The 24819-nt window shown below is 36.1% G+C and overlaps 3 protein-coding genes across 7 annotated transcripts in view; 2 read left to right on the top strand and 1 right to left on the bottom strand.

Annotated features, from left to right (window-relative positions):
* The window catches only part of LOC107729352 (ATP-binding cassette sub-family G member 2-like), a 10894-nt gene extending 8657 nt beyond the window's left edge, over window positions 1-2237 (top strand). The window contains exons 13-16 of the mRNA XM_016539828.1: window positions 470-624; window positions 701-790; window positions 892-977; window positions 1236-2237. Of these exons, the coding sequence (XP_016395314.1) occupies window positions 470-624; window positions 701-790; window positions 892-977; window positions 1236-1383 (479 nt within the window). The 3' untranslated portion in view covers window positions 1384-2237. The remainder of the gene's footprint in view (window positions 1-469; window positions 625-700; window positions 791-891; window positions 978-1235) is intronic.
* Window positions 1-12011, bottom strand: part of LOC107729350 (polycystin-2-like) — a 25422-nt gene extending 13411 nt beyond the window's left edge. Inside the window, exons 1-15 of one of the 5 annotated variants that reach the window (XM_016539823.1) lie at window positions 11775-12011; window positions 11098-11479; window positions 10121-10234; window positions 9303-9436; window positions 8955-9205; window positions 8642-8866; window positions 7168-7396; window positions 6880-7050; window positions 6610-6791; window positions 6065-6185; window positions 5756-5976; window positions 5540-5657; window positions 5146-5303; window positions 4887-5034; window positions 3840-3941 (exon numbers count right to left, since the gene is read on the bottom strand). In XM_016539823.1, the coding sequence (XP_016395309.1) occupies window positions 3840-3941; window positions 4887-5034; window positions 5146-5303; window positions 5540-5657; window positions 5756-5976; window positions 6065-6185; window positions 6610-6791; window positions 6880-7050; window positions 7168-7396; window positions 8642-8866; window positions 8955-9205; window positions 9303-9436; window positions 10121-10234; window positions 11098-11479; window positions 11775-11780 (2562 nt within the window). In that variant the 5' untranslated portion in view covers window positions 11781-12011. Of the gene's footprint in view, window positions 1-2291; window positions 3942-4886; window positions 5035-5145; window positions 5304-5539; window positions 5658-5755; window positions 5977-6064; window positions 6186-6609; window positions 6792-6879; window positions 7051-7167; window positions 7397-8641; window positions 8867-8954; window positions 9206-9302; window positions 9437-10120; window positions 10235-11097; window positions 11480-11774 lie in introns of those variants that run through there. The other 4 variants (XM_016539820.1, XM_016539821.1, XM_016539822.1 and 1 more) reach the window with 4 other exon arrangements.
* Window positions 12012-18258: 6247 nt separating this feature from the next.
* The window catches only part of LOC107729340 (bifunctional 3'-phosphoadenosine 5'-phosphosulfate synthase 1-like), a 16432-nt gene continuing 9871 nt past the window's right edge, over window positions 18259-24819 (top strand). The window contains exons 1-4 of the mRNA XM_016539809.1: window positions 18259-18276; window positions 19307-19420; window positions 19766-19877; window positions 21528-21733. Of these exons, the coding sequence (XP_016395295.1) occupies window positions 18259-18276; window positions 19307-19420; window positions 19766-19877; window positions 21528-21733 (450 nt within the window). The remainder of the gene's footprint in view (window positions 18277-19306; window positions 19421-19765; window positions 19878-21527; window positions 21734-24819) is intronic.

The following is a 24819-nucleotide window of genomic DNA, read 5'->3' as shown; positions in this document are numbered from 1 at the left end:
CAACGTCTCAAATCGCGATTTCGATTCGATTTCGATTAATCGCACAGCCCTAGTGATAACACTCGTTGCCTTCTCTAGTGCAGCTCAATCAGGATTCGTCCTGTTCGTCGGTATTTGTGATATCACAAATCCCGGAAAAGATGCGTTGTAGTCCAAACGAGTCGTTCGTTGTAGTTTTTGAAAAGTGATTTCTGTTAAATAAAATATCTCCTTTTGAAGTGGACTTTGAGCTTTGTAACTTTGCAGATCTTTTTTATGCTCAAACAGCAACATTACAGACTAACTAAAGCTGAAAAAGTGAAAAAGCGTAATAGGGCCCCTTTAAAGAAACGGTGCATAATTTCTTAATTGCTTACTTGAATTGCAAGATCCACCAGTTTTCCGTAAACATTAATTTACAGTTTTAATGGAATATATCTTTGCATGCATGTTTGCAGTGTTCCAAGATGTTGAAATCTTTGTTTTGCAGGGTTAAAACCCACAGTGGCAGCATTCTTTATCTTCATGTTGACAGTGATTCTGGTTTCTTGTGCGGCTGTGTCCATGACCATGGCCATCTCAGCTGACCAATCAGTGGTGGCCGTGGCCAACATCTTCATGACCATCAGCTTCATCTTCATGATGGCAAGTTCACACAATCACAAGTCTTTTTACTGCAGAGAAGGCCTGTTCTTCTAACTTGAATCGCATGTGTGTCCAGATCTTCTCTGGTCTGCTGGTTAACCTGAAGAGCATCATGGACTGGCTGTCCTGGCTGAAGTATCTCAGCATCCCTCGCTATGGACTCGAGGTATGAACTTCCGCTTCTGTCCCTACATCTGAGTGACTAAAAGACTTTCTGTTGAGATAATATTTTAATGATGGTTGAGGAATGTCTAATCCTTCCAACAGGCATTGGAGATAAATGAGTTTGTGGGGCTGAAGTTTTGTGGGAATGTCTCTGCCGTGATGAGCAGCCCTGCTGCTGACATCCTCATGTATGTAAAAATATATGTATATATTAAGATATAGATGGCATATGAACTCCTAGTCTTCTAATAAGTTTGGTTTTGCACTTAGAAATATTTATAATTGTATATATTGTGTAGTGTTCCACTTTATCATACTAATTAGTTTAACAACATAATTAGTTAAATCTCCAAAATTTCATTCAAATGTTTTGGTGTCAGTATGATGGTAGTGTATGTATACAATAGATCTTTTAGCGTAATCTTCTACTACATTATATTTTACAGGTGTACAGGAGAACAGCATCTGACGTTCCAAGGAATCGATTACTCGTCCTGGGGTTTCTGGCACAACCACGTAGCACTTACGGTCATGACTTTGATTTTTCTCATCATCGCTTACATCAAGCTCAGATTCATTCCCAAGTTCTCGTAAATGTTCTGATTATTGTTAGCTTTATGAATCATCACACATTACCACACTCGATTCTGCTGTCTTACAATATCATTCTGTCCTTTACAGTAAGGATGAATGTAGATGGGATAGTTGTGCTTTCTTACAATACTGATTTCATCCCAAATTCAAGACTGTAAATGTCTTATTATATTAAAATTGGCGCTATTTACTTTACAAATACACATTACTGGTCTTACTGTGAAGAGTTAATCAGTTCACATTATTTTTCTGGTAATCAATGTGTCCCTACATTTACATTCTTTCTTATTCTGTTCAAACGTATCGCATTAGAGGAATAAAATGGGCTGTGAATGTTTCATGTTGACTTGTTAGTGTACTAATACATCGTAACATTATTCGAATATTATAAGAGATAAATAAGAAATCCTAAATGAGAGTATTTCATAAGGTTATATTATGTTACCTTTACTGAAATGATTTATTAATCAAGTTAAATGTAAATATTTTGTCATCTCTCTTTCATTGTTCCTGGTACGGCTCGCTCCTTCATAATCTGTGTAACTGGTCTTAATGTGGCCTAATCCACAGCCAGCAAACATCAATGAGAGAACTGAAGAACACTGTTTGCTGTGCTAAAACCATGGATAAAAGCTAGTAAACTTTGTGACTCTGCTGATAACTAAACAATATCCTTACTGTGCAGATCTTACAGTCGCTTTGTTAGAGGGCATTATGACTGGGATCAAGCCAAATAATGAGCACATGATGAGTCTGAATGGATTTTATTTTGAATGACTGTCATATTAAACTGTAATAGAATCTGCCAACTACAGAGTACCATAAAGAGTTACAAAGGAAATTGCACAAAAAAAAAAAATTTTTTTTTTGACGTTTTTATTAAGCTTTAAGAAGTGTGTAATTTCTGCTTCTCTAGCAGCACCAGACACTGATTTGTTTAAGCGACCCAACATAACACATCTGCCACATTTGGCACAAGCGACTACCTGTTTGACCGTATATTTATACAACCTCTGAAAACAATTATTTGAGCAGTTTGTTGATGCTAGTTGTGCAGAAACTATACACTTTAAATTTAGGGAATCATGAAAAGCTCTGTAAATCCTACCTTAAGACAAATACTACATGGGTTTCCCATGAAATCAGATGCACTCCAAATCGAAGTTTGTTTAAAAATGCAAAAAGTATCAAAATGATTTAAGAATCATAGTTATTAAAATTAAATTTAAATTTAAGTATACATGTTTAACAAAACATGCCACACTTGTACTAAAACGAGATGTGAACTGCAAAATATTGCAGGAAAATTGCACCAAAGCTCATTACCAAATGCATAGTTTATATATAAAGCATTGTGTGACCACCTTCATTGTTTGAAAATTATGAATGTTTACTTTTCATGTGAGAGATGCATTGTAAGGTATAATTTTGTTTAAGAATAGATATTTTCATACATTTCTTCCGTTCCATCATATATATAGATACTGATCCTTGTTGAACATTATTTCCTTCATTACATTCATTACTGTAAGCTTTCCATCTGGTTTCTTCATTACGGATGAAAATGGACTTTAATACTGTAGGTTAGTGAAAGCATAATGCATATCTATACTGCGTTTCATCCACACTGTACGCAGTGCATTCAACCATAGTGGGATACATTACAAAAAATGTCATATAAAATAAACTTATAATATACTTTCCCAAGCCATTTTTACAATGACTTCTAACCAAATGGTGACAAGGTAATTTTTAGTGACTATTCGTTTCACATAGATGTATTAATTTTATTGATTTTTTTTGCTTATATGCCGTTACTAATGTAATAAAAATGGTTTAAGAGAAATTTTGGGATCAATGCATACAGTAAATTAGTTATAGCTTAATGGGAAAATAATATACTGAATAGAAGTAATCATAGCTAAGATTGCTGGAAAAAGCTAAATGTACCTCAATTTTAAAATGCATTTAAATGTACCTGGTTAATACAGGCAAAGCAAAGCTAAGCTGCCACTGACTGACCTTAAAATCTAATTTGTTTCATTAGCATATCCACAAAAATGTGTTTTTATTAAGTATTAATGAAACTGTGTTTTAGAACTTCCTTGTCTCATAAAAAACCATTTATCTTAATTTTTGCATTATAAAGCCCCATTTAACTTTAATATAAAGAAACCCAAATAAATAGCTTTTTGCAGGACTATTTAACTCTACTGCAGTGGCTTTGGGGCGGACCTTTAACATTGTTTAAGTAAATTTTGCCCAGTGCACTGCACCAAATAAATTGTGGACTTCATGATCTGTAGGAATGTTTTTACAATCAAAACCCTTCACATGTGGGCGGCCCCACTGGCCGCACCATCTGGGCCCTCGTTGGACAGTGAGGATGGTGAGCGGGAACTGCGTGGGCGGAGCTGAGCAGATGGGATGATGGGAGTGGTCTGATGGTGGCTCACCTGTGACATGGTGTCATCAGACTCCCAGCGCTCCAGTTCTTCTCTCACCAGTCCGTCCATTTGCTCTCGGTGCAGCTCTGGATCTCGGCCCATCCTCTCGTCCTGAGAGAATCAAATTATACTTCTTAATGTACGCTACAATATTTTTGTCTAATCCACAATTAAACATAAAAATGACTAATGCTGTGTCTCAAAACATACTGTCTTGAAAGCATTTTTTGAGAATCATAAAGCACAGTCCCAACACAAGTTATCTCCATGTCCTGACAAATAATTTGTCTAAAAGCAAAAATGCAACTCGACAGTAATATGTTATATATATGATTACAATTCTATTTAGTAGTAAATGATGTTGGAAAGTTCTAAATATTTTTTTCATCAATTACTTTTTAAAAGTAAATAGTAATTAAACTAATAAAGTGAAATATATTTAAAAATATATAAAATATTAAACAATAAAATGTACACTAAAAAGCAAAGGGTTGGAAAAATTACGATTTTTTACATTTCTATTTTTAATTTTTTAACACTTATTCAACACTAATGATTGAAATTAATCAAAAGTGACAGTAAATACATTTATAATGTTACAAAAGATTTCTATTTCAATGATGTTTAATGCTGTTCTTTAAACATTCTATTCATCAAAGAATGCTAAAAAATCTAATTTGCTAAAAAATCTAATTTACCAAAAAAATATTAAACAGCAAAACACTGATAATAATAAGCATCTTGATTAATAATTGAGCACCAAATCAGAATATTGGAATGATTTCTGAAGGATCATGTGACACTGGCGTAATGATGCTCTAAAATCTTGGGAATAAACTACATTTTAAATATATTCAAATAGAAAAGTTATTTTAAATTGTAATAATTTCACAATACTACTTTTTTTTTTACCGTATTGCTAATCAAATAAATGCAGCCTTGGTGAGCATAAGTGACTTCTTTCAAAAACATTGAATAATTGTAATTATTCAAGACTTTGACAAGTGTGTATAATATATAAAAAAAATACATAATGCAAACTTTTTTTTTCATCACCTCCATGACTCCATCCAGGATCCGTCCAAGCACATCTCTCCTCTTCATCTTGGCTCTCTCCATGGCCTCTAACTTCACGATAACGGCGTCAATCTTTGACACGATGCTGCCGATGGAGTGCTCCATGCGGTCCACTCGACGCACAAGCCTGATGGGCCACAACAAATACAAAAAACGTTTTATTTAGAGCTCAAAACATTCAATATATTGTGAAAATGTAATCCTAGCTAAAAGATATTGAGTGACCGGCGATGTTTACACTTGGAACTCCTCGTATGACACGCCCCCTGAGCTGCTGCCACGGCGACGAGAGCTGTGTCCACTGTCCTCATCATCGTCCTCCTCGGAGTCGTCCTGGCTGCGCGAGAAGCTCCGCCCACTCCCTGGCCTGGGCAGCGAACTGTGATCCAAGTCCTCCTGGCGAGTGTTCAAGAGATACTAAGCATCCGTTCCAGTGTAATTTAGCAGTTTGCTTCTTTATTTTACATGTTTTAACTATGCTCAGAAGGTCATGGGTTCAATTCCCAAGGAAAACAAGAACTGATCATATGTGTTCCTTGAATGCAATGTTAATTGCTTTGGATAAAAGTGTTTGCCACATGCAAAAACAAAACCGTTAATACAACATCCTGTAGCATTAGTTTTTCACTCACTCTCTCTTTCTCCAAGTCATCTCTCATTTGCTGGTGCTCGTGTTCGGTCAGTTCCTGATCTCCGTCAAGGTCATACTTGGCAAAAATGGCTTCAATTTCAGCATCCGAATGGCCCTTTCTGTGCACAAATGCATATAAAACAGTTCACACTGACGGTTATGTCCATCTTGCGAGGGGTTTAATTTGTATCATACAGTAGAGGTAAATGTTTCTCACCCTCTGAGGTCCTGCCGGAGCTCATCAAAGCTGAGTTTGCCCGCAGCCTGATGTAAACTGTCTGGGATGTCACTGATGGAGGTCTTCTTCAGCTTGAGTTTGACCATCGCCCTATTGTAGCCCTTCTTGAGGAGGTCTGTGATCTCCATCTCTGACCTCTGCTGGGCCATGTCAGCTTTCACTTCAGAGTAAGTGTCATTAATGATGGCCAAGAACATATTCTGAACAGAACAAAAGGCCCAGTAAAACATTTTTAAATTTAGGATTGATTTCATGTGATTTATGTTGTGTTCCTCTTGTTGTGTTTACCAGTAGAATCATGAAGATGAAGAACACAAAGGTGGTGAAGTAAATCGGCCCCAACACGCTGTCAGCTTCCTCGATTTCTGAGAAGTCAAAATCTCCCAGAATGATCCGGAACTGTGTGAAACTGTGAGCAACAGAAACCACCAACATTAGAGATATTTTGAAGAATGTAGATAATCAAACAGCTGCTGTTCCCCATTGACTTCCATAGTATTTTTTTCCATATTAAAAGCTTGATGGTGAGTAAATGATGACAGAATTTTCATTTTGGGTGGACTTGGGTGGATTTTATTTAAACTAAAAAAAAAAAATAGAAAATGTAAAAGTAAAAAACTAAAAGAAAATAAAAAAATTAAACATACAAGGATGAATCATACACAATAAGATCTATAGCATGCATTTAGAATGTATGCATGATGACTTCAATCTCGTATTAAATTTTTCAAAATAGCTAACAGCTAATTATTGTCATGTTTTTGTGTATTATTATTTATATAATACTATATTCTAAGTATATTTTTGGTTATTTAGATGCCTCCAAAACTCACATGCAGGCCTGGAAGGTGCTGAAGTCATTGACTTGAGTTCCAAACACTAAATACGCCAGCTGAGCGTAGGCCAGGAACACGATGAAAAACATGAGAGCGAAGCCCATCAGGTCCTTGGCACAGCGTGACATGGTGGTGGACAGCTGATTCATGGTCTTGTTGAAATTAATAAACTTAAAAAGCTGTGGGAAAAGCAAGATGGCTGTATTTTGATGAGACGACAACAAAAAATTGTTTTTTACATGTCAAGATATTGAGACGAGACCTCACCTTCACCCATGAGAGGAAGACAATGATGGCAGCCAGGTTGTTGAAGTGAACCTGAAGGCGAGCAAGCGGTTCAAAGTTGGGGTATGTGCTGTGGTTCTCCAGCAGGAAGTGAAGTCTGTGACTGACCGCTGACGTTCTGCATATGTTCATAATGATGGCTGGAACGCTGAGCTGTGACGATGATGAACAAAAACCAAGGTGTCATCGTCAGTAGCACAAATGACATTGGCTGGAGTAAACCATACATATGCAGTGTCTTAAAATCTATCATTATGCCCTTTGACCTACTGCGACAATGAGAACATCCAAGCAGTTCCACGGGCTCTTGAAGTAACGCAAACGATGCAGGCGGATCTCTAGAACTTCTTCCACCAGGTAATACAGCACAAAGAGGCAGAAGGCCACTTCACATATCCCCACAAAGTAGTCCCAGCTGGACACGTACCGGATAAGACGCACCGTCTGGAACTGCCAGGAGGTCACAGCGCCACCTGTGGCTGGAAACTCTACCAGTAACCTACAGCAAAGCAGTCAGAGACAGATCTTTGAGGAAACATTGTATATTAAGTCAGCATGGATGCAAAAGCTATGCTATATTTTATTACATAAAATAACACATGACATGCGTAAAAATCATGGCCACAAATGAAGAATTTGTTCCCACAATTTAATAATTAGCTCTTTTGTTTTAAGTAAAATGCATAGTCATGTACTAATTCGTTCTCATAATTTGCTAATTTGTTCCCTCTTTTCAGTTAAATTGTGGCCTGGATTTAACAAATTAATAAGTTGTGGGAACAAATTCTTAATTCGTGGCACCAAAATCTTTTGTTTTAAAAATCTTGTGAGTTTGTGAATCTTTAGTTTTAATGTTTTACACTTAAATAGTCGTTTAAATTATTTAATATATTTCAATTAAATAAATGCAAGAAAGAGTGTTCAAATGGATGATACAAATTATCATCACAAATGCTAAACTTTAATCCTAAAAAAGGTTCTTAAACTTAAATTTCTTTAAAAAAATATAAAAAGTTATACTTTATAAGTAAAAAGTAGAGAAAAGCTTGATATTTTGAATGGAGTCTGTATGTTAAAAGTAGAAGAATGTTAAACCTACGCTATATGTTATTATATATAATACCTATTTAAGAGTTTGTGAATCTTTAGTTTTAATGTTTTACACTTAAATAGTCGTTTAAATTATTTAATATATTTCAATTAAATAAATGCAAGAAAGAGTGTTCAAATGGATGATACAAATTATCATCACAAATGCTAAACTTTAATCCTAAAAAAGGTTCTTAAACTTAAATTTCTTTAAAAAAATATATAAAAAGTTATACTTTATAAGTAAAAATAGAGAAAAGCTTGATATTTTGAATGGAGTCTGTATGTTAAAAGTAGAAGAATGTTAAACCTACGCTATATTTTATTATATATAATACCTATTTAAATGTAGTTATTTACGTTCATTTTCATTTAAATAGTTATTTAAATGATATATACCGGTATATATTAACATTAAATAAATGCAAGCAAGAAAACAATCACAATTCTGTATGTAATCCATCATAAAACTTTGACTATTAATGAATAACTTTAATTGTAATTTTCTTTTCTTTTTTTTAAGTACAAGTACAAAAAGTTTACAAAAAAGCTTGATAGTTTAAATGGAGTCTGTATGTTAAAGGTTTGGGCAGAATTAATTGCAAAAATGTATTAACTCTAATGCACTTGTTGTAACACAGCTTCAGTTCATTACCTGACAATACAAAACAGGTTAACGTTGCCATTGTAGACGGAGAAGTCCAGGAACACTGCTCTAGTGCCACGGTCCAACCAGAGGTTGTTTTTTAACTCCTGCAGCTGATTGGCTGACTTCTCTCGAGTGCGTGACAGGTCCTGGTAGTATCCTCCACCGCCATAGGTCGACACCTGACCCCAGTAGCTGCTCTCACCCAGCCTGCTCTCCTCGGAGTACCTCCACCTGACAAATAAATGGAATGACAAACCTGTTTAAGACCAAAGATCAGCCAATATTTTATCATTCAAAATATACGTGTATTTTTACATACGCTGTCCCATTCTTCGGTCCGAATGCTGACTTGTCCTCAGTGGCGGGAGAATAGACACTGTAGCAGTCGTAAACCTCATCCCGCAGGTCCTCATGGACAGAACAGGACTCATTGCGTACTTTGAGTTGCCGGAGACGTGGGACGCCCAACAGGAGGTTCTCGTAGTAGATCAGACTCTGGTTTTCTGGGAGGCTCTTGTTGTTGTACCAGAACTCCCAGTACATGCCATTAAGAAAAGGGCCTTCTGTGAACTACACAGATAATGTTTTCATTAACATCTGTGATGCAATTGGAACTAATGTGCATTTTCATACTGTAAAAGAGCATTCAAGTCAGTGGAATAATTACTTTCCAGAAGTCCTCCATGGTTGAAAGAGTCTTGAAGGTCGTCGGTTCTCCGCTTGTCAACGGTGTATCCAAGAATAGTTGGGACATGACTTTGGTGTAGTAGTACATGTTGGTGCTCACCATTCCGTAGGTTACTAAAACAAATATCAATAATGTGTCTTAAACAGAATAACATGTTGTGTTTCTGTAGATGGTAGAGCATATTGGAGAGCAGTTAGATGCTCCTAAAATGTTCACTATATAAAATGTTGTGCACTTTTAATATGGATTCATTTATTTGTGTTCCTGTAGCTCAAGCTGTAAAGCATGGTACAAGCCAATGTCATGGGTTCAATTCCCAAAGGATGCATTAACTGATCAAATGTACTGTATACTGTATATGCAATGTAAGTTGTTTAAAAATCTGAAAAGTCTGAAATGCATAAATGTAAAATGAAAATGCGTTTGAGCAGACTCTAAATACTCAAAAATGTAAATTGTTGCTGTGGTTGTTACGAGGATTAAAGTGCCTGTTATACCAGAAAGAAAGAGCTGGAGCAGACCAGGGAAACTGACAATTTGAGCAATATTTTTTCCATTATGACATCTGATTCTCTATGCTGAATGGCAACTCATACTATAGCAATTAAAATAAAAAATAAAAAACTGTTATACTTTTTAAGTATCATTACGTTTTGTGCTCTAATTAAACAGATTCTTAATCTGATGAATATTTTTAAGGCCTATTACTCTAACATGGAAGGAAAGGACATGTAAAAGAATGTAACATGGTATGCATTAACATATTCAAGCATGAAACTGTCCGATATTCAACTTACATATGCAGAGGGTGACCAGAAAGAGGATGTAGGTGATCATTTCTCGTAGGACAGTTTTCAGGTACATCTCTCTGTTACTGTTGCTCTCACCCAAAAGACGGGTATCCCACAGCACTGAAAAAGATAAAGAAATAAATCTTCCATTAATTCACAAAATCACGTTTACCTAGCTATATAATTAGGCACTTTTCACTTACAAATTAAGGTTAAGTCATAATTAATACAGACTAACTATTAACCCTGAAATACAACTAATTTTTTAACCCTTATTTCATAGTGAGGTACTTTAGAAGTTACAAGGAAAACAGTCATATTTTGAAATATTGCCTTTTTAAAATAAATGACTTATTCCTGTGATGCAAAGCTGAATTTTCAGCATCATTACTCAAGTGTTCAGTATCAAATGATCCTTCAGTAATCATTCTAATATGCTGATTTGCTGCTCAAGAAACACTTCTTCTTACTGTCACAGCTGAATACAGTGTGCTGCTTAATATTTTTGTGGAAACCATGATACATATTTTTGGGATGCTTGAGTTAAGTAAATTATAAATAGGACCCCTTTTACATTTTACTTAAGACGTTATCTTGGCCGTTTATGAAAAGGCAACTTTATCAAAAGTGTAACCCATCCTAGCAAGGTTATTACAAGTTTTACTATATGTGACCCTCGAGCACAAAACCTTAAAAAAGTCTTAAGTCGCTGGGGTATATTTGTAGCAATAGCCAACAATACACTGTATGGGTCATTTTGCACCCTCAGATTCCAGATTTTCAAATAGTTGTATCTCAGCCACATATTGTCCTATCATAACAACCCATACATCAATGGAACGTTTATTTATTCAGATGATGTATAAAACTCAATTTCAAAAAAGTGACGCTTATGATTGGTTTTGTGGTCCAGGGTCACATAATTGTGTTTACATTTTCAGTGTAGTGAAACATAACCACAATAATCCTAGCAACAGTTTGACCTCTCATTTTCTCCAGTATCCTCTTCCCACAGCTGCTGTGTTCTTGTGCTGGTGGAGTTGGATACAGTCCTCTGTTGATCCGCGCACTGATGCTGCTGCTGGACGCCGTGGACACAGACCTCCGGCCGGGGCTCGCCGGAGGCCAGTCCGCTTCCATCATCCCCTCCTCCGGCTCGAACCCTGGGTTATCCCGGCTCCATGCCTGTCTGGAGCTGGAGGTGGGTGGAGAGGGGGTCTCATCGGGCACTCCGAGGCCCACTTCTTCATGATGCATTTTTTCCATCTCGATCCCTTCATAAGGCGGAGAGGATGCGGATGCCGCCTGGGCCTGCGGTGCTTGAGGACGGACGCGACTGGAGCTCATCGTGTCATTTACAGTAACCTAACATAAACAAACGTATTCATTTTAGTCGCACTTTAACGCTGGGTTATTGGGAAGCTGCCAAAACTCAAAACACTAACGTTAATTCAAAACGTCTCGAATTTGATTTCCGTCAAGTCAGAGTTATTGAATAGCTATCGTTTCAGCTTTTTAAAACACGAAATCCAATTTTACGATGTTATGTAATAGAAATACGCGAGAAAATCCGAGTGAAAACTTCATACAACAACAAAAACCGCAGAAAGGTATTTGTCTGGAAAAAGAGACGCTTCGAAAAAATAAGAATAGTTTATACTTGCATGTTTTTCTCTGGATGGCTTCAGTCCAGCTTTTGTGAGAGTTTGGAAAAGCAGTTTTCCAGTCCACCCTCAGCCATCTTGTTCCCAGTTGTTCCCAGACTGGAGGAATCCAGTTACACTGACATCAACCTCTGGAAACTTCCAACATTAGCCTTATTTAGTGCGGCTCCTCCCTTTCTGTCCGCCACACTCTCACTGACACTCACAACATCATTAAAACGCGCTTTTAATAAAAACATAAGAAATTAAAGACGTAATTTTGGTTTACACATCTTTAAATTAATTTGTGAATCGGTTAAAAAAAGTTTAAAAATAATGGCCATACATTTCTATCATTAGGTCTAAAAGAGTGAGTACACATTTGTAACTGCTTTACAACTAAGTTACACGAATTCACACATTACTGTGTCGTTGTTGTTTGCGACTCTTGCTGCCAGGCAACAAGATGTCGCCCCCTCTCTAGGATTGGATGCGGAAGTCTGAGTGACAGTTCGTTGAACCAATCAAAAGATCAAATCAAAAAACTTTACGACTGTATGCAAGTGGGCTATACAAAGTAATGGACTATATTCTAGGGACTTCGCCATTTATCTTTGCTGTATATCAGTTAATTACCACATAAGTTTTAAATATTATAAATATATACAAACAATACTATGTTTTACTTTAATATAGAGATATGCATTCCAAGTAGGGGAGCGCGGGGCACAAAGTAACGCGGGGTTGTAACACACGTGGTTTAAATATTTCCACACATGCTAGCATAACCAAATTTACAGCATTTACTAGTTAATATATATATATTTGAAGAACCTTTAACATCCACCGAACCTTTCCATTAAACAATTGGGTACTTTATAGTGGAAAACGGTTCTTTAGATTATTAAAATGTTCTTTACACTAAGAAAAAAATGTTCTTTTAAGAACTGTTCACTGTAAGGTTCTTGAGGGAATTCAGAATGGCTCTTCAGTGACACCGATGTGAAAACCCCCTTTTGGAACCTTTGTTTTAAGCTTTTTTCAATAGCCTAAATTACATTTTCTGTTATTCATGTAGCCAGGCTAGGGGTGACTGACAAATCTGTTCATTAAATTTGGTCATTAATGTCATGCTTTACTAATTATGCCTAATTATTAGTATTAAATAATTCATTTTATTCTAGTTAATTACTTTCAGTGGTGTGCTTGTAAAAAATGGTCAATAAATAGACCTACTGCTTGTTGTATTCTATATCTGACATACAGGCCTAAAAACTTCAACTTTTACTTTTGACTGGGTGACTTTGACATGCATAAAGCATAATATTTACACAATTCAAACAGTTATATACATGCATTAGGTATCTCCATTGGTGTGTTATGTAAATGTCTGAACCACTGAATTGTTGGTCCCATTTGCACTCGTTCAGTTGTTCAGTATGCAATTAAGTTGATTGTTTTTCTGGTATTTGGCGTACCATGGCAAGTCTACAACATTCTGCCATAAGGGATATTCAGTGAGTCATTTGCAGCCTCAAACAAGTCTACATCTCTCCAATAATGATCAGAGTGGGTTTGAAGTAAATATTTTTCATCTGAATCAACGGTTTCTGGCATTTTCACATGTCACACCTTTGCCCAAGTCTCTCCATTGTCTGCCAGTTCCTCTTTGATTTCAAGCCCACCCTGGGTGCATGTGTAGAAACATATGGTTACCTAACCTCCACATAAAAGTGCCCCTGCTTCCCCAGATCCAGGTCACCAACTTATTTGTCTTAACTCCTCAGTGGTGAAATCAACTCCCAACACCTGCTAGAACAGCGAACACTCCAGCCACATACAAATGAAGTCTCAAAAGATATTCAGACATAATTAAAATGTTTTTTTTTTCTAACAAATAAAGTCATTTAGTCAATGCCTCAGGTGATTTCACAATTTGTGGCACTCCACAAGGGCAGGTTTAAAGTATAGGCCTATAAAAGGCACGTTGACAGGATTTTTGCTTCATTTGCAGCCATGGATGTTAACATTGCTCTTGGACTGCTTGCTGCACTGGTTATTCTCACCTCACAGCCATATAATACAGAAGGTATGTTTCTGAAAACTATAGTTTACATTAATGCTTTAATGCTTAACTGAATCAATGACCTCCTTTAGTCTTAATTTTGAAGCTAAACCTATGCTAAAATTATGAATTAATCAGAAGTAGTTCTGAAGGTTTTTCAAACTAAAATTCATGTGTGCTATATCACAGGTAGAAATGTTATTTGCCACAAAGATCTGCGCAGTAAGTACATTCCCATTCTGAATATTATACTAAATTCTTTCATTCTAATATATGTAGACGTGTCATACATTTCCACTGGTTTGTTATGATTGTGAATGGCAGAACCACTGAATTTTAGTCCCAATTGTCCTCTGTTGATCAGAGCTCCAGAAGCGCTCAGGTGAGGATGTTGTTCTTCTGGAAGGTTATGAAGTTACACCGATGGATGAGGAGCGAGACGGTGACTGCGTGGAATATGAGGCAACCAGTCCTTTTCCCACTTCTGCTACGCAAACAACCACAATACATAAAGTACCAAACACGGTTAAGCCAGTGCCAACCCCCAAAAAACCATCCAAAAACCAGTGCTGGGTGTACTATGGTAAACCTACACTGTAAAAAATTGCTGTAAAAAAACGGCCAAAATCTGACAGTAACATACTGTTTTCCATTAAAACAGTAATGTACTGTAGAAAACAATGCATTCTGGGCAATATTTTGCAGTTTAAGAAATTGCTGTTAATTTACAGCCAATTTTTAACAGTACTCTACTGTATTTAAGTAATACGGTTTTTTACTGTTTGCAATGCATTGTGGGCTGTGTTAAATACAGTACAATGCAGTATTTTAATATATATTTTTTTTTATTGGGTGTACAAGTGCGAGTACAAGTTTGGTCAAAGTGCGTTACTGTTTTGTCAGTTTGGTTAATTAGCAATTTTCAAGCATCCCAAATCATTTTCAGTCAGGTACTTGGGATGACAATTTTTTTACAAACATCATTTGAAAAGCACTTTTTTCCCGAAGAGGACACAAGTTCGAAGGACATCTGCTATACATCGCCATTTGCCATCCGAAGTCCTTCAACTGCATTGACCTGCATCTGCACCTACATGGTAAAAACATTTTCTTATATTCCTCACCACCAGTATTTTATTCAGGTAGTATTACCAGAAGTAACGCTATCAAATCGGTGCTCAGCAAGCTGTCGAGCTAGTGAGTGTATGGTTTTAAAATGGCCCTTCAGTGCTGAAATGTGAATATTTCAAACTTATATTTACACGCATTTACAGTCACCAGGTTTTATCAATTATAAAACGTTTCTTCAGCGCTAAAATGTGTGAATAATTCAAACATATACAAGCATTTTACAGTCACCCGATTTGATCAGTTTTAAAATGTCTCTTCAGCGCTGAAATGTGAGTAATGTTAATTCAAACATTACACGCATTTTACACGTGTGTGTATTTATATATATATATATATATATATATATATATATAATAAATATAAACAGTACACTCATATATGTTATGTAAACAAAAACTTTTATTTTGGATGCGATTAATCGCAATTAATCGTTTGAGAGCACTAATTTTAACCTAAAAATACCTTGTATATATACACTGTTTAATCTTTCACAACAGTTTCATTTATAATATGCAATGAATAACAATGCACAATTAAACAGTGACACAATGAATAAAGGATACAAGATTTACTAGCAGTGATATTAAAAAACATAAAATGTAATAGAGATGGTTACCTAAAAGTTGTTTTGTTTATAAAAAAAAATAGAAAAAATATATTCATACACTAATACATAAATTCTTTAATTTTTTTTATTGGGTCAGTGGGGTCCACACAAATAATGTAGCCTAAAGGGACTTTTTCTATACAAAGCAAAATATAAAACAGAACATGATTGGCTGCGTTATTCTTTTCCCCTGCATGCATTCCGACAAGTCCCTCCCTTGACCTGATACTTGTTTGCTTTGGTCTCCACGGCTATATGAACGAGTTCTCAATTGTCCAATCACGATCGGCTTTGATGTCATTCCGACCAATCCGATGGTCTGGTAGGCGGAGACTTGACGCGTGAGAGGCGGGACTTACCGGGGCCTCCATCACTTCCTGTGCCGCGGGCTGTAAACACATAAAATGTAATAGAGATGGTTACCTAAAAGTTGTTTTGTTTATAAAAAAAAAAATAGAAAAAATATATTCATACACTAATACATAAATTCTTTAATTTTTTTTATTGGGTCAGTGGGGTCCACACAAATAATGTAGCCTAAAGGGACTTTTTCTATACAAAGCAAAATATAAAACAGAACATGATTGGCTGCGTTATTCTTTTCCCCTGCATGCATTCCGACAAGTCCCACCCTTGACCTGATACTTGTTTGCTTTGGTTTCCACGGCTATATGAACGAGTTCTCAATTGTCCAATCACGATCGGCTTTGATGTCATTCCGACCAATCCGATGGTCTGGTAGGCGGAGACTTGACGCGTGAGAGGCGGGACTTACCGGGGCCTCCATCACTTCCTGTGCCGCAGGCTGTAAACCTTTACGCTTCCTTTCTGGGCTTCAATACACAGACACAGTGGACCCGGCACTTCATTAAAACATCCCCTTCGAATATATATCGCACTATCTATTTGTTTATCCATCAAGTTTGAATTCAGCGGCTCAGAATGGAGACATCTGGTAACTCGAGTAAGAAGCAGAAACTGAGTAACGCGCCTGAGAGCTGGGTGAGTAACTGTTAGCGGCTGGATATTGAGGGATGTTTTGCATTACTAATGTGGTACAGTTACAGTAACACACCTCGTGTTATGAATATGGTGTTTTTGCTTATGCTGAATCTGACCTATCCCGTTTTAATTGATAATATAAGCGAAGTCCAGAATAATCATGCCTGTGTAATAGAGGTCCTTAGTTGTGATAGTTGTATGAAAAAGATAGGTATAATAATTTTATGCGTAGATATTACCTGTGTCTTACAACCTAGTGTGCTGCCCACCTTCGCCAGCTTCATTTCCCCATACAGCAGGGTGAGAAACATGCAGAACTTTTTGTGTAAGACTTCTTAACCGTGTAAAGCCTGACATATGAAATAATATTCAGAAAAATATAATGTGTTTTATATTTTCTGTTATAGTCAGAAAGTTATAGTCAGAGCCATATATTTATGGCTCATATAGTCTGATATAGGAGAATATGGAGCTCGTACTTGAGGCCCAAACTGAAATATTCAATATGCATGTAAAGATATTCAAGTAAACCTCAGTTACTTCAGTCCAGGAAGTGTTCATCTTATTCTCACACGTTATTCTCACATTTAATCTATAAAAATCACTATGGATTTCACAGCTAAAACACACATGTACCACAGCCTGAAGGGAGATGCACTTGCCTTTGAGATGCATGTATCAACTTTGTTGCAGTAGGCTTTATAAGGTTAAATATTTGATCAATTGTTTTTTTGTTTTTTTTGTCTGCTGCATGTCTTCAGGATCGTCTGAATGCAAGGAAGATCCATGAAGCTGCTGGCCTTCCATTCTTTGAGGTGTTTGTAGATGCTCCTCTGGATGTGTGTGAGCAGAGAGATGTGAAGGGGCTCTATAAGAGAGCTAGGGCTGGAGAAATCAGAGGTAAGACAATTTTATAGAGATACATACAGTATTGTACAAAATATGTGTCCAGATATGCTTATTTTCACTCACTCTTTTGATGTAGATACGCTGTGTTTTATGGCTCAAATTTAATCTCTACGTGTACTGCGTTAGGCTAACCGAGACTTGTCATTTGCACTTATATATTGTTGCTCTTTTGTTAGTTTTGACTGCTTTTATTGTCCTCATTTGTAAGTCGCTTTGGATAAAAGCGTCTGCTAAATGACTAAGTGTAAATGTAAATGTAAATGTAAATGTTTACAAAATAATGCATATTTCAAATGACCGGTTGCAGGCAGTCGAACAGCACTTGGCACAGAAGTGTTTGTCACATCAATGAGTATGTTTACGTGCAAAGAAATATTCTGATACTAATCTGAATGGTACAAATGAACAGTTAGTATGAAGTCATGTAAATGCCACAATGTGTTACATGTTTAACCCCTTAACTGTCACCCCCCATTTTTAAATAGGCATGAAAGTGCACTATCCAAACTTAAATTGTTGTAATTTATGAACACTTTGGAATACAGACCTAAGGTCTGTTTAAAGAAGAAAATCAGCAGATTATTGCAAAAGTGGAATTTTTTCAAAAAATTAAAGTATCAAAAAGTTATAGAAGTTTAAATTTACTGTAAATAAAATGCACTATATTCGTTTTATTTTATTTTATTTTATACATAATAAATATTTTACATAACAGGTTTTACTCTAAAATTGGTGTAAAATTAAAGCCTTATGTCTAAATAAGTTATGTTCCAAGTTTGAAGTTGATATGGAAAAAAAGGTTCCTGTGAGATTTTATTTAGGGCGTTATACCACAAACAGCCACCGGGTGCCATCCAAACTCCATTGAATTTTTTAAATGCATTTTTCTGTCACAAATGTCTATATTTCTCTGTCAATATTACTTCTATATAATTATATATAATTTATGATGATTACTAAAATGTTTGATAGAGAAAAAGGACAACAAAAAAAAAGAGCGCCAAGCATCCCACAGGTGACAGTTAAGGGGATAAACCTTATTCACAAAATCCAATGAAATGAGATAATTATAACATAACAATAACACTTTTCTTTTTTTTTTTACAAATGTAATTTATTCCTGTAAAGGCAAAGATTAATTTTTACGCCAGTCTTCAGAAATCATTCTAATATGCTGATTTGGTGCTCAGGAAACGTTTCATATTATTATCAATGTTAAAAACAGTTGTACTGCCTAATATTTTTGTAGAAACAAACAGTGATTAATTTTTCCAGGATTCTTTGATGAATAGCATTTTTTTTTAAATAGAGATATTTTGTAACATTATAAATGTATGTAACTGTTGTTTTTGATCAATTAAATGCTTTCTTGCTGAATAAAAGTATTTCTTTCTTTCTTTCTTTCTTTCAAAAAAAAATAAAAAATCGTACTGACTCCAAACATTTGAACTGTAGTTTATTTAGCAGTGGCAACTCATGGCTAAATGGATGCATTTCTGTGTTGCCGACAAGACAGCAATTCTATTTTTTAAATAGAATTAATTAAATAAATTGACTTATTTTGATGCCTTCAAGCATTTAACCTAATCATATTCTAAATATGGCCTTAAACTGAATTTTAAGTACATGTTAACTTGTACATATCATTATCACATTACACGATGGGATATTTTTCTATGCACTGTACGCTGACATCCTTATTTAATGAACACAAGGCCACAGTTGTACTTTAACACTGATTCTTATAGAAAAAGTTGCAAGTTGGCTTAGCAGTGTCTCATACTTGGATATAAATGACAATGATCTCTGTTTGATAATGTTTTGACTGTTTGCAGGACATAGTTCCTGTGGACGCATCCTACGAGGTCAAGGAGCTCTATGTGCAAGAGAACAAGCTGGACTTGGCAAAGGCTGATGCTGAGACTCTTCCAGCAGTGGAGATCACTAAGGTATCTTCCCTCCTCATATGCCACTCAAATACAGATTTAAACTCCTGCAAATGGTTTGCAAACACATTATGACTTAATAAGGCATGACTTACGTACATCCTTACAGCTAATGTCTGTTCTGTGTTGGTGCGTTAGGAGCTCTATGTGCAAGAGAACAAGCTGGACTTGGCAAAGGCTGATGCTGAGACTCTTCCAGCAGTGGAGATCACTAAGGTATCTTCCCTCCTCATATGCCACTCAAATACAGATTTAAACTCCTGCAAATGGTTTGCAAACACATTATGACTTAAGGCATGACTTATGTACATCCTTACAGCTAATGTCTGTTCTGTGTTGGTGCGTTAGGTGGACATGCAGTGGGTTCAGGTGCTCGCTGAGGGCTGGGCCACTCCTCTGAACGGCTTCATGAGGGAGGGAGAGTACCTACAGTGCCTGCACTTCAACTGTCTGCTTGACGGTAAACAGATGACCTTATGTGATCTTGTGTCTTCTCATGGCATTGATTTCTTTTTCATGCGCTGTCTTCTGAATGCACCACTAGATGGCGACGTTCGACAGTGCAATGCACCTTTTTCTGCCAGCCACTATTACATTCAGAAGTGCATCACCATTTCCACTTGTTTGGATTCACTGAATCGTTTTCTTTTAATTGACGATGACAGAGGGAAGAAACAATTTTCAGAAATATTTTGCACATTTATGTAAAACAGAAAACTTAAGCAAATTGATTGGAAACCAACATCAGGTAGAGCATGAAGAAACCCAAGAACCTACTAATAATCTACTAATATTTCAGAACTTCAGGGTAGAATCAGGAGAACAACTCAGAATGGGGGTCCAATCGCAAAAAACATTTCATTTCTGTGAGGGAATCTGAAGGCTCAGCAAGTGGATTTTAAATGTTAATTAGTGGTAGAAATAAAAGAGCTATTATAGTTTTAATGGAGGCTTGGGTGATGTTGATCACATGCTCTCAAGCCAGTTTCAGAAACCCGATCATCTGAAATAAAAAGTCGGTACCTTTTTGATTACAAGAACGACAAATGTGCGAATGGCTTTTTAAAACCATAATGCGGTCCTTGCATTTATAGAACCGGGTAATTACAGCAATTTCCCACATCAAGCTTGAGTTTCCAAAAAGTGTCAATTTAGTTTTACAGCCTCATAAGGCTCTGCTGAGTGTTGTCTTGCCTAGTATTCAAATTTGCGTCCAAGGTATGCATTGACACTCTCTCACTCTCACTCTCACACACACACACACACACACACATTTGTTTTTGTGAATTGTGGGGACATTCCATAGGCGTAATGGTTTTTATACTGTACAAACTGTTTTTTCTATCGCCCTACACCTAACCCTACCCCTTACAGGAAACTGTGCATTTTTACTTTCTCAAAAAAACTAATTCTGTATGATTTATAAGCCTTTTGAAATATGGGGACATGGGGCAATGTCCTCATAAATCACCTTCTCCTTGTAATACCTATGTCATACCCATGTCATTATACAAATTTGTATAACATATGTCACAAAAACACACACACACACACACACATATTAAGATAAAAAAGTGAGCCTAGTAGATGCTTGTGTTTAGTTGTGACAGAATACAGCAAAAGAAAGGCATTAGGTGTTCATGCATTACATCAACAGCGTCATTAGACTTGATTACTGTACATCACACCTTGTCTTATTGTTTTGATCCTTACAATATGCCCAGTTGGACTCTTGTTGGACCAGACTGCCATCTTTATGAAGCGGACAGATTTGTGCATGTTGCGGCCTGATACTAGTTTAATTTGAAATGAGCTGAAATGGGATGCTCGCAGGGCTCTTTCTTATGGAAAACAGCTGTTTCTGCTATGTGTGTGTGTTTCATCCTGAAAATGGATTTTAAAAGCTTCCCGCTCATATTGCTTTAATCAAGGTGTTGGACCTCTTACTTTCTTAGAAAACTCACCACTTTCACATTCAAGAGTTCTTTCTCTTATCTTACCCCGTAGGTCATAGGACTCTTTCTTTTTAGGCCTTTAAAAGCGGTCGATTTTTCAAAGCCTCAGTCTGGTTGATATATGCATGCACCGTGCATCTTTCCTCTGTTTATAGGTGGGGTTATTAACCTGTCGGTGCCGGTGGTCCTCCCGGTTTCAAGTGCCGATAAGGAGCGCCTGGATGGCAGCACTGCGTTTGCGCTGGCCTACTGTGGTCGGAGGGTCGCGATACTGCGAAACCCAGAGTTCTACGAACATCGCAAGGAAGAGCGTTGTGCCCGGCAGTGGGGCACCACATGCAAGGATCATCCATACATCAAGGTCAGGGGGGTCAATATAGACAAAGCCTGAATGATTAGAAGATTACTAACAGTTTCCTAACAAAAGTGAAAAAGCAAAAGTTCTGCATGACCTGACACAATCACAGCCATTTAGAACGTATTTGATTGATTGTAATTACTTTTCTCTGAGCAATTCGCTTCTTAGAACTTGGAATTATGCATTTGAATTTCAACACTATTAATTCCAAATGAGTTGGTGTAATTCGAGTAATCAATAGACAAAATCACAATACAGGAAGTTGTGCAAATGCCTTGTTAATAAACATAGTGTTTTTGCGGGACATTAGATAGGTTTGACGCTGCTAGCTACATTACACTGCATTGTATGTCTTTTGTTAGTTTTTAAATTGTTCTTGCATAATTAAGACATTTACAGTAGTCAATTATAGGAGTTATTAAATAGGAATATTACAAAATAACTGCTTAACTGCATTGTAATGCTAAAGCCACTGCCATTTTAAGTGTTTCCACATGGCGTTGAGGAAGTAGGAGCTCTCAGCAAATTTAGAGTTTACAAGTAATTGTTACAATTTACGCAAGTAAGTAGTTGCAAGTATGAGGATTTGAGCGCATTTTACAAGTTGGAAATGTCCTAAACCTCTGGTGCTGCTAAAAAATGACTTTTTTTTTTTTTTTTTTTAAATTTCGTTTGATATTTTCATTTTGGGGGGGGGGCTTTTATGGTACTAAATTATATTCATGGAATAGTTATGATCCATTTGTTAACAGTTAACGGTTAACTGACATTAATCTTAAATTATTTGGAGCAGAGACTTGTGTTTGGTGTCTTTTTTTTTTAAAGAAGTGAAAAAGATAAAGTGAAACTTGGTAGAAAAATGGTAGAAGTTTAAGTTTATTATTGTGAAAAATGCACAAAAAAATATTTGTGAATTTTATTTGAAATGTGTTTTCTAAAAAAGTGTTTTACTCTAAAACTGTGAAAATCAAAGCCATAATCTAAACAAGTTGTGTTCCAAATTTGAGGTTGATATCTCAAAAATGAGATTTTGTTTAGGCGCTGTACCAGATGTTTCCATTAGATAAAATTTGCTTCAAACTATTTCCAATGTGGTCATTTTTTTTTATTGTGAACCGTACAAGTGTGACTATTTTAATTTTTTTATTTTTTTTGCAGGACCATTTAACCTTTCTAAATCATGTCCATAATTCTTTTGTGTTCACATAGCAAGTGCCAAAACCGTTTCCAAGTTTCGTACAATTCCGATGAAGTTATTCTTTAGAAGTTATTCTTTCAGAATTGAAGTAATTCTGGAGTGAATGCACCTATATGACAGTGTGGAGCTGGATTTTGGACTAGTGAGATTTCGTTGTGCTGTGTAACCACATATATGTAAACGTAACCATAGACTTGATGCTGGTTAGGATAAAATTGTTGATAAAATATTTCTATCAACTTATGTAAGCAGTTGGCAATGATTAACGTCATTCTGTATCTAATTTTTGTTGTCAGCTCCCTCCCTTTTCTTTCTTTTCTGACTCACAAACCACCTGGAAAGTCCCGATTATATGCATGCCGTGAATGAGAGCACTGTTTAGACTACATACATGTTAATAAGAAAGCAGAATCACAGTGATTCAGCAGCATGATCCATTAATGCATCACTTTTCACCTGTCTGAGACTGAGCATCCTTTATAGGAATAATTTGCCGGTTGCTTCATTGCTCTTTAGTGATGTTTATGAGCAAATATTATTGCTCTTGCTTTGGTTCTGATCTGAAACTCAACCCGCAGTGTTGCGCTAAAGACATTACAACTTAAATCTACTGTTTTCTTAAAGGACACCTAAGAAGGGACATCATGACTGTGAGTTATCCCAGGGACATTTTCTTCTAAAATGAAGTTTTGTTTGTATCTGTAATTGTGTTTAAAAGAAAAGATTTTCCACTTATGTCCCATTTTTTGAAGGTAAAGTCAAGTGACCTGATGCTTTAATAGGTCTTTGTGCGGTCGCATTGCCAAGCTTTCCTTGGACTGCACTCTGACAGAAGACAGAGCCACGATGCCCTCTTAGTCGGTCTATGGAAACAAGGTCTCGCTCTCTCTCTCATCTTTGCTCAGCCTCCGCTTTAGTAATCTCTTTATTCCTCGACCTCCTTCATTTCACACATGTGTTTTAGTTGGATTTCTCGCCCTGTGTTCTATTTAAACAGTGTTTAGGCAAGTTGCGCTCTCCTCCCCTCCTCTCCCCTCACCTTCCTCTTACAAATCTCGCAGAGTAAATACTGAACAATTGTTTCCATCTGTAAGTAGGGATTGTGGGCTTAGGTAGACTTTAATGGCTCCGCTCTGCTCCAGCTCGCACTAATGGGCGCCAACGGAGAGCTTTCGGACTCTCGAAAGGCCCTGTCTGTCTGCTTGCCTTTGGTCACAAATAAACCCATCCACAGACCAAAGAAAGAAATTGCATGCCTTTTGGAGGATGTCAAAAGAAAATAGTTTTTTCAGAATATTTATAAAGTTATTATTAAAGTATAAAACAATGTAAACCATATAATAATATAATATATAATAATAAAAGAATTATATATATAATTGAGGAGTTTTATTTCAATTTAAAATTGATGTAAAAAGGTTAGTTTGTATGTGAAATTGAAATTGTAATGTATATTCAATTGTGCATACTTATTTACATCAATTTTTACATTTAGATGATAAAACTCAAGTTTTTAAAAAACTCACTTTTAAAACACTAATAATTCAATAACAAGCTAATCTCAAAATGAATATGCATTTTTCGTAGTGTACTTTATGATCTTGTCATGCCTAAATTGATGTGTAGCATTTTAAACAATTTATTTTATTTCTGGTGTGCATAATTATTCTTCCTATTATAGTTCTGAATTATTCTAGGTAGAACAGCATAGAATTTAAATATCAGATTACTGGCCATAATTTATTTATTTATTTGTTTTTGGATATTTAATTTAACTAAAATTGTTTGCGGAAAATGGCTTGTGAATGTGATTTCTAGTTTTTGATCTTATGAATCTGTAATTTGATTTTATGAATCTGTATAAGTGAAATATGAATATATATATATATAT

Source organism: Sinocyclocheilus rhinocerous, unplaced genomic scaffold, assembly GCF_001515625.1.
Source record: "Sinocyclocheilus rhinocerous isolate Xijiao unplaced genomic scaffold, SAMN03320098_v1.1 scaffold1148, whole genome shotgun sequence".
NCBI lineage: Eukaryota > Metazoa > Chordata > Actinopteri > Cypriniformes > Cyprinidae > Sinocyclocheilus > Sinocyclocheilus rhinocerous.
This window is presented reverse-complemented; position numbering and strand designations above follow the sequence as displayed.